The 9,728-nt window shown below is 60.8% G+C and overlaps 2 protein-coding genes across 2 annotated transcripts; both read left to right on the top strand.

Moving 5' to 3' along the window:
• Window positions 1-588: 588 nt before the first annotated feature.
• LDBPK_251800 (hypothetical protein, conserved) lies at window positions 589-5,301 on the top strand (the record flags this gene model as incomplete). Its single annotated transcript, XM_003861462.1, has 1 exon — window positions 589-5,301. One exon carries the CDS (start codon window positions 589-591, stop codon window positions 5,299-5,301), a length of 4,713 nt encoding a protein of 1,570 aa, XP_003861510.1.
• Window positions 5,302-6,351: 1,050 nt separating this feature from the next.
• On the top strand, window positions 6,352-7,404 carry LDBPK_251790 (pyruvate dehydrogenase E1 beta subunit, putative; the record flags this gene model as incomplete). Its single annotated transcript, XM_003861461.1, has 1 exon — window positions 6,352-7,404. One exon carries the CDS (start codon window positions 6,352-6,354, stop codon window positions 7,402-7,404), a length of 1,053 nt encoding a protein of 350 aa, XP_003861509.1.
• Between the last annotated feature and the right edge of the window lie 2,324 nt (window positions 7,405-9,728).

The following is a 9,728-nucleotide window of genomic DNA, read 5'->3' as shown; positions in this document are numbered from 1 at the left end:
CGTAGCAGTAAACCGCCCTGACCTCCCCACGTCGTAAGCGCTTGACTCTGTCACCACCACCAGTAGCTCGGCATTCAGCAGGAACAGGAGGAGGAGGAGGGGGGCTGCTTGGCCCTCCGCACAGATAGAGAGATGGGGGTGGGGGCGCCCGGGGCCCTGAGATACGACGCACTGAGAGGGGCGCGTGCCCGCCACACCTGTCATCCGGGGATGACGGAGTGGGCGTAAAAATACATGCACGCACATATATCGGGTGAGATGGAGTGGTATTGTGTGTATGTGTGCCGATAACGATACCGTCTTGTGGTCTCGCGGAGACCTCCTCACTGCGACCGCTCTGCCATCCTTGCATCTGTCTGCCCGCCCCGTCCGCATCTGTCTGTCGGTCGGTCTCTCTGTCTCGCTCGCCACACGCTTACACACAAATTGTGCGCAATCCACGCCCACCCGTACAGGGAGAACGCACACAAGCACAGACGGGGCGGATACAGCGAAGAGAGCCTTCTAAAAGGAAGAAGCGGCAGCACAAGCCGCGCACGCGCATACAGAGCATCCACACATCCCAAACGCCAAGCGGGAAGTGATAGCATGGAAGCAGGGCAAGCGTCCTCGAGCGATCTGGCGCCGTGGTGGTGGTCACACCGCAGCATTGTTGAAGAGGCAGAGCCTCTCGACGCCACGGCCGACGACGCCGCCGCCAGCTGCCTCTCCGTCATCGCCAAGCAGACAGCAAACCACGTTCTCGCCTACAAGAATGACCTCCTGGCCCTGATTGGGGAAGTGCACCCCGCGAGGAAGGGCAGTGCCGACAGCGTGTCCCAGCACAACAGGGACGTTGGCACCTGCGGCCTCTACCAACAAATGAAGTGGGATGGCGTCCTCCTGCCCCTTCTCACGCAGCTCCGGAAGTGCATGGCCCGGGCCTGGGAGGAGCGCGCCGCCGAGCAGGCAGAGCAGGCCGCCGATGATACGACGCCGGCATCGGCGGCGGGGGTGGCAAGAAGCGGTGCCAAGGTCATGCCAACCGCCCACGTCGACGCCGTTCAGGCCCGCCGCCTGCGTGCGCTCCAGCAGCAGATCTACCTCGCCTTCTTCAAGGCAGTCCTGCAAGGATTCACAGACGGCGCCCGCGGCGCCACAGAGACGGGTGCAGGCACAAGCAACGCCGTAGCCGGTGAGGAAGAATGCAGTGCGGACGTACAAGGCCGGGGGAGATCCAAGACGGCAGACGTGGCGCCGGCAGCCCGCGCTCTGTCACTGCTGCTGGACAGTCTTCTCACTCATGTTCTGAGTTTTGCGACCGCTGGCGCGGCGGCGGCATCGCCACACGTGGAAGAAGAGGCGACAAAGTCCCGCCGCGGTCAGCATCGCCGCGCCGTAGCTGCTACAGGCACTCACATCGGCGACTGGCTCACTGGTATGTTGCCGCTGTACCTGCGCGCTTCTTATCAACAGCAGCAGCGTGCTCATGATGATGTTACCGAGCAAGAGGAGGTCGCCTTGGCGTCTACATCAGCTCCGCTGATTCCTTCACCTGCTCTCTGCCTTGTGAGCTACATCGGTGCCTTCGTGCAAGGGTCAGGACTGCAGCTTGTTTCCTCAGAGCAGGAGGAATACCTGCCCTGTTTCACGCGCAAGGTGCACTCAGAGTTCAGTGATCAGCTTCGAAGCTTCGTGCAGGCCGCGGTCGTACAGTCTGAGTATGCTGCTGCTGGTGTGGCCAGCTCGGATGCAGTGGCGGCGGCGGCGGCGGCGCACATTCGCTACGCCGGTGATGTGTTGAAGGCCATCATCGACATGCAGCTCTACAGCGACGACAACGTCACGGAGGTGGGTGAGGACGACTGTACGATCACCTATGCTGCCGTTCCGCTCCCGCCGGCGCTGCGGGCACAGCCGCAACAGTCAGAAATGCCAATCAAGGTGGACTACAGCGTGGCCCCTCTGCTCGTCCTTACCTCCTACAAGGTATGCGAGCAACTTCTTCGGCTGATGAGCCGCTGGTGGGTCGCCTGCCAGCACATGGCGCGGCACGCACGCATGTCCGTGGCTGCGGCGGCGCCGCGTATGGAAGAAGAGGGCAATGTCGAGGGAGAAAAGCAGCAGCAGCAGGGAGCTGACGGTCCCACCAGTGGCAACGACACAAGCCGCCTCGCAGAGGTCGAGGAGGCTTGGATGGGGCTGCGCAAGCAGGCCATGGCTTTCACGCTCGTCCTCAGCACCTACGGCGAGACGACGCTCCTGATAGCCCCGTACGCGGCCTTCCTCACGAACTTTTTCTTCACGCCTCCGCCGGACGACTCCGCGCCGCCTGCTGAGAAGCAGACGCCGCTTTCGTTGGAGGCATGGAAAAGCTGCGTCCGTGAGCTGCACCGCGTCACGCACGCTACTCAGGACGGCGGCTACGCTCTCTTCACGCACACCACCTGTGGGGCACGTCGGCAGATGCGCGTGCACCACCGCCACGCGCGGGACTGCACATTTGCCACGGCGTGTTTCTCTCGTGTGATGGGGTGCCTCAGCTACCCCTCAACGGGTGCGCATGTGCCTGGGCAAGCCGCCGCAGCTGGAACGGATCTCCAATCCCACAGCACGGGGTCCCACAGTCTTCTTCCGCTTGCCTTCGCCGCACTTCAGCAGCCGCTGTCAGTGATGCAGGAGTGCGTGTTTCAGCTGCTTCTCAGAGTGGGCAGTGTGGCGCTGGGTGTCCGTGTTGACGCGGTGGTGCGTGAAAAAGGCGGCGCAGGGGATCCTGGCGCCACGCCAGACGCCTCCGACGCCGACCTCTCCACGCAGTCGCCCAGCAGCGACGCCGCCACCACCACCAGCGCCACGCGTGTCAACGCTCTGACGGATGAGCTGCTGTCTGCGGTGCAGCTCGTCGAGCTGTACTTTCCTCGCCATTACCGAGTCTTTTCATGCCTGGATCAGGCCATGCAGTACGTGCTGGACCGCTTTCCGGAACTCGCCGGCGACAGCACGGCCGTAGAAGAGGCGGCGGACGGTGATGTCGCGCGAATGTGGGCATCACCTCGCGCCCTCCCCGCAACGCTCGCGAGCTTCTTCGGCGCAGCGCTGGATGAGGCCTGCGTCGCACGCATGCGCAACACCGGTGACGAGGTGGCCACAAGCGAGCTCCTCATGTTCTTTGCAGCCGTCTTCCGAACGCTGCCATCCACGGTGCTACCTCGCCTGCGCGCTGCGCTGGCAACGTTTCTCGGCGAGGGTGGGTGTACTATAATCGAGTACCTGCGCCATCACATTGTCAAGCAGCAGTGCCACGGCCTCGCCGCCTTCTTTGTGCCGCCGCTGCGTGCTATGGCTCTCGACTACGCCACCGCGGAGGACGTGGACGTGAGTCTTGCGCTGACAGCCAAATATCCCTCCGGCTGTGCAATGGCCTATGCATGGGAGCTGCCGCGGCTGTACTTCTGGCGAGCCGAAGACACCCCAGTGGCGGAGTCGGCATGGCACGCGCACAGGGCTGCTCAGCGGTATCTGTGCGAGCTTGTCACGGCAGCGCCTGCCGCCATCTCCACGTCTTCTGCCCCATTCCTGGCCATTCTGCAGGAGGCGGCAGCGGTGGCGAACGGGCGGTTTGCAGAGCCTCACGAGAGCGCCAAGATGGCGTCGGGGCTGCTCTGGACGTGCAGCCTGGCGATTGATGTGATGACGTCTGTGTTCTTCGGTATGTGTCGCTGGTGTGCGCTACAGATGAGCGTGTCGTCATCGTCGCTGTCTGCGGAGGCGGCGGCGACGGTGATTCAGCATCTGTGCTATCCGCGCCCGACGTCGGTGGCGTTATTGTCGCCCCACGTTGTAGCGCATCCTTTTCTTCTCTCTCTACGAGATCGTGTCAAGGTGCAGCTGGGCAGCAATGTGGCGGAGGCTGCTGAATCAGAAGGCGCCGTCGCCAGCACAGAGAGCGCCGAAGCTGTGAGCTCGCCCGGTGTTGCGTATCCGCCACCCGCGCAGCAGCAGCTGCGCAGCAGCCACCGCTGGCTCTCCTGGTTCTGGGCCTGCACGTACGAGGAGGTGGACTCCGCTGCACGTGTGCAGACGGCCGCGAAGCGACTCCTGCGGGAGTTCTCCGTTCAGTGCGGGTCGCACGCGCCAACGAAGACGCTCCTCGGAATCCGCGCGATGGTGGAGCAGCTGAAAAGGGAGGGTGCGCCAGACATGGCCGTGGCGGTGCACGAATTGCGAGAGGCAGTCCGCGGTGACCTGCGCGCGTTGCTGTTGCTGCAACAGCAACGCGAAGCGTCAGAAAACGAGAACGCCACGACTGTCGCATCCGCCGAGGACACGAAGGAGGCGACGATTACGACGACCACGACCACCAGCTCCGCCGACGCTGCAGGAGCCGTCCTTAAGTCAGCCACACTGCGTGACTATCTCGATCAGATGCACGAGGCCCTCGTTCAGCGTGCGCGTATCTCGCCGGTGGACGGCGCTGTCAGCGCCGCCACGCTCGGTCATCTCCTGCACGTTCTGAGCGACGCGCATCTGCCCATCACGATGAGTGTGCAAGAGCGGCAGCGCATGTGTCAGCGCTTCTTCTTCACGCTCGCGAACTCTCTAGCTGAGTGCACCCGCACCGAAGCGCTGTCCTCCGTGTGTTGTCTGCGGTGTGTCCTGCAAGATATTGTGCTGCCGTACAAGAAGAGTTTCTTGATCGAAGCCAGTGCAGCGCGCGTATATTATCGCTGCTTTTCCGACACGGAGGCAGACGCGTTCCGCATGGTGCAGCATATGTGCGGCGACGTCATCATGGCTGTACAGAAGATTGCGCTGCGAAACGGTATTCTTGACGAGTGGAAGATCGTGCTGGTGTTGCAGCACCTCGGTGATCCGCTGTCGCTCGTGCGCAGCATGGTGGAGAAGCTGCGCAGCACCGTAGAGAAGCTTAAGGCCCGGCGCAGGGGTGCCGTCATGGACATCATCGCGCAGCAGCTGGCAGTCGTGGAGAAAAGCGCGGCACGCACCGACTGCGGCGTCGCCGATGACGTTCACTGTCTCTTTACCCTTCACCCACGGCCATCGTCCTCCTCTTCTCCCGCGGCGAGAGCGGCAGAAGGCCCCACGACCGCCTCGTCCGCCGCCGCCGCGCCAGTGGAACGTAGCAGCAGCGGCCGGAGAAAGCGCGGAGACCGTCGAGAGAGAGAGCAGCGCAACGAGAAGGACCGCAAGAAGAGCCGCGACGACCGTGGTGGTGGCGATGGTGACGAGAAACCGTGGCAAAAGCCTCGAACGAAGGACAGCAAGCGGTATCGTGCCGACTTCAAGCGCCCACGTCGCTGAGCAGCAGTACAGGGAGCCGCCCTGTACACGGGCGGGGGGACGCAAGTGGTGCTGTGGAAGGCGGCTCTCGTGTGTAATGTGCGGGTGGGTGTATGTGTGCCGGGAGGCGTCTCTTGAGAAGCTTCGGAACGCCGAGTAAACGGTGAGCGGTGCTCGGGTGGTTGGGTAGCTGTTTGGTTGTTCATCTTGAGTGAACGAATAAGCACGAAGCGAGATGACGGGCGGTTCGGGAGGTAGAGAGGCGCTGAAGATGGAAGCCAATGCAGGCGATTCTGCAGCACGGCGGGCAGCTTCCCTCCCTCCGACCCTGCTGTCGTGTGTGGCAAGCGCCTCGCCTCCATCTATCCCCGCTCCCTCTCGGTCTGTCGTGGCTTGAATATGCCCTCTGCCAAAGGAAGCACAGAAAGCGTGGGGTGAGGGGGGCTGCACACGCGCGCGCACCCATGCGCAAGCGCTGGTGGGGCTTGGATGACATAGGCGATGCAAAAGACAACGGGAGGACACGGCCGTGGGAGGGCTAACGAAGCTGATGGAGGAGGTTAGGGAATGGGAGATGGAGCAGAGGGAGAGAGGGGGGAGCATGAGCGTACAGAAAGGGCGACCGCAACCAGCAGCAGCGGAATGGTGATGAGAGATGTGTCGACTTTGTGCACCCCTCTCTCGCTTCGCACTCTTCCCTCCCCCTCCTTGCCCAGCTTTGCCGCAGGCGCGCCCTCAAACGCGCACAAGCAGCCTTTCCCTCATGCTCGGCGGTTCCAGGCGCATGTCCATCAGTGATCGCCATCCTGACGTCGTGCCATGCTCGCTCAAATCGTCTCGCGCACTTACACTCTCTTACTCTCCATCGATTTCGCATATTACAAGCACATACACGCACAGTTTACACAAGCGCACACAAGCACGCACATACTCCCTCCCCCCTTCGTTGCTTTCTCTCATACATCTCCTTCGTAGCACTAATCGATAATAATCATCATCGCCAAATCACCGACAGAAGCCGCCCTCGGCCCCTCCCTCCTTTACCCAAACGACGCACGCACACAGAACGTCATGCGCCGCTTCGCCTCCAGAGCTCTGTTCTCTGCGTCCGCCGCCATGGCGGCGCGCTGCGCCACAACCAACATGACGGTGCGCGATGCGATCCACTCGGCCCTCGACGAGGAGCTCGCCCGCGAAGAGAAGGTCTTCGTGATTGGTGAGGAGGTCGGTCAATACCAGGGTGCCTACAAGGTGACCAAGGGCCTTGTGGACAAGTATGGCAAGGACCGCATCATCGACATGCCCATCACAGAGCACGGCTTCGCCGGCATGGCCGTTGGCGCCGCTCTCAGTGGCCTGCGCCCCGTGTGCGAGTTCATGACCTTCAACTTCGCCATGCAGGCTATTGATCAGATTGTCAACTCGGCCGGCAAGAGCCTGTATATGTCTGGTGGCCAGATGAAGTGCCCCATAGTCTTTCGCGGTCCCAACGGTGCGTCGGCTGGTGTAGGTGCCCAGCATAGTCAGTGCTTCGGCCCGTGGTACGCGTCCGTGCCCGGCCTGAAGGTAATTGCGCCGTACAACTGCGAGGATGCCCGCGGCATGATCAAGGCGGCCATCCGCGACGACAACGCCGTGGTGGTGCTCGAGCACGAGCTGCTGTACAGCGAGTCCTTTCCCGTCACAGACGAGGTAGCGGACAAGAACTTTGTGATCCCGTTCGGCAAGGCGAAGATTGAGCGCGAGGGCAAGGACATTACCCTCATCGGCTTCTCTCGCGGTGTGGATCTGTGCTTGAAGGCGGCTGAGAAGCTCGCCGCAGAGGGTGTGCAGGCGGAGGTGATCAACCTTCGCTCCCTGCGCCCGCTCGACCGTCACACCATCCTCAGCTCCATCAAGAAGACGCACCGTGCAGTCACAGTCGATGAGTCCTTCCCTGTGTGCAACATTGGTGCTGAGATCTGCGCCTGTGTCATGGAGAGCGACACGTTCGACTACCTCGATGCCCCGATCGAGCGCGTGTCGTGCGCCGACTGTCCGACACCGTACAGCAAGGATATCGAGATGGCCTCGCAGCCGCAGGTGGCCGACGTCATGGCCGCTGCCAAGCGCGTACTCAGCTAAAGCGTATGCGTGCATGTGCGTGTGTGTGAGTGTGCTTACTCTAGTCGGCAACAAGTCTTCTAGGGAATCTACAGGAAGCCAAGCAGCGATGACATAGCCGCCTGCATAGAGCACAGGGGGGGGGGACAGCAGAAGATAGAGAGGGGTAAGGCGCTGTGCACGCACTGGCGTGTGCTCCCCATGCTTTGCCTCACACCCGCCTACACCCGCACATGGGTGGTCAACCACACCTCTATCCATGGGTACGCAGTTGATTTTATTTGTCTGCGCTGAGAGGGACCTCTCTGCACACCACGTTGTATCCTGTTGTTGCCGCTCCCGTCTGCCAGTAAGCGTCCCCCTTCCCGTCTGTGTGCTAATATATATATATAGTTGTGTGTATGTGTGTTGGTTGTATGCGTAGGTTTATGTGTGTGTGTGTGTGTGTGCGTGCGTGCGTATCCTTCCGTCTCTCTTTCCCTCCCCTTCCCCCGCTTGTTCGTCTGCGTCTTTATCGGCTCTTCATGTTTGCCTCAGTGCGACTCCTCTCGCTCTCCTTATATGTTCTCTTGCCTGGCTTTGGGATGCCTTTGCACATAGTGCGCGTGCAAAAGAGGGAAGGAGAGAGCGAGGTGGGTGTGGCGCGTTGGAAGTACAGAGAAGGCGTAGTGTATGTGCCGCACTGTGGTGCTGTAGTCCTCCTCTCGCCCTTCCACACACACCACACGCCCCGCCCCGCCGCTCTCTCCTCTACCCTTCGTTGAAGAGTGGCACATGTAAACCGCACATGCGCACACATCCCACACACAAAAAAAAAAACTCAAAAGCCCTTGCCTTCGGTCGCTCCCCATTCGCCTCTCTCTCCTGTGCTCGCTTCCCCCCCCCCCGTCAAGCGTGCGTGCGTGTAGCTGACGAGTGAGGCAGAGCGCAGCAGCTAGAGAGCGAGAGAATGACGAAAGGGCAACAATATCCCCAGCACAAAAGTTGTTCGATATACGAGAAAAAAAAAAACATCAGGCGAATATCGGGCTTATCTTCGCCTTGCCCCCCCCTCTCCCCGTGCCCCTCTTGCTCTCCCTCCGGCTCCAATGTGGGAATGGGATGCGCCACCGATGATGACGGCGATGTGTTGTGTGCGCGTTGCGCCTGTACGTTTCTTTTGTAGCTGAATATCCACCTGAACGGAAGCCAGAAAACGGAGAACCGCAACGTCCAGCAGAAAAAAAAATTTAACGTGAGCATCTCCTTTGCAAGACACCAGAACGCAACTCTGGAGAGAGCGAGCATTGTCCTCTGTTCCCGCAACCCCCACGTCACCCCCTCCCCTCCCACAAGCATACACACACACACACACACACACACACACCTCTACCTCGCACCCTTAGCGTAGACGATAAGAGCGACGCAGTCGCTCGTCAGACGCTGCTGGCGTGGTTTCCTTTGGTTTTGACCTAAGAAGAAAAGCGGGTCTCTCTCTCTCTCCCTCTCCATGTGCGCGTGTGTGCGTGCGTGTGGTGTGTGTGTGTGTGTGTGTGTGTATGTAGGTGCTCGAGTTCCATGCGCACGCATGCAACACATGCAGATGCTCCGCACACACGCGCGCACCCACATGTACCTTCCAAGACGGGAAAAGCGAAGAATTCAACGGTATACTTAACGATCAAAGACACCAGAACTCATTAAGCGATGCGACACACATACGCGCCCGGTAGATGGTGAACACAGTAGCGACTTGGGCGAGATGCACCCGCTGCCGCCGTGTTCCTTCTGTTTTCTCTTCTTTCCCATCTGTGTTTACACACAGACACAGAGAGACCGAGAAACAGATACACGGCGTGCACACGCTTGGGCCGGCACCCCAAATCTGTGCCCTCCTTCAAGCCGAGTGCAGCTGTTCGGGAGTCTGGCTGGTGCAGTGGGGGGCGAGGGATGGTGCAGAGAGAGGCGTAGACGAAGATGCAGAGAGGCACATTGAGACGACAGAGAACGACACGTTTGAGTGTGCGCGGGTCTGCATGTTTGGCGTCGAGGAGACCTGGAAGCGAATGGGGGTGGAGAGTGAGAGGCGGCAGCGGTGCGGCAGCCGAGAAAGACCACTCGCACACATATACACACACATTCCCGTTTGCCTTCCCTCTTCCTGCCCCGCATTCGTCGCGCTGATGTCGTCCGAGTGGTCGCCGACGCATCACCGTGTGGCCCAAAGCGTTCTAGTTCGTGTTGGGGTTACGGACACGCTTCGCACATACGCACCAGCACCACCTCTCATAGCCCCCCCCCCTTCCTCTACCTTCACGCCCCCTCCCTCTTGCGCACGTCTTATGCGGCTTGTTTTTTTTTTTTTT

Source organism: Leishmania donovani, chromosome 25 (assembly GCF_000227135.1).
Source record: "Leishmania donovani BPK282A1 complete genome, chromosome 25".
NCBI lineage: Eukaryota > Euglenozoa > Kinetoplastea > Trypanosomatida > Trypanosomatidae > Leishmania > Leishmania donovani.
This window is presented reverse-complemented; position numbering and strand designations above follow the sequence as displayed.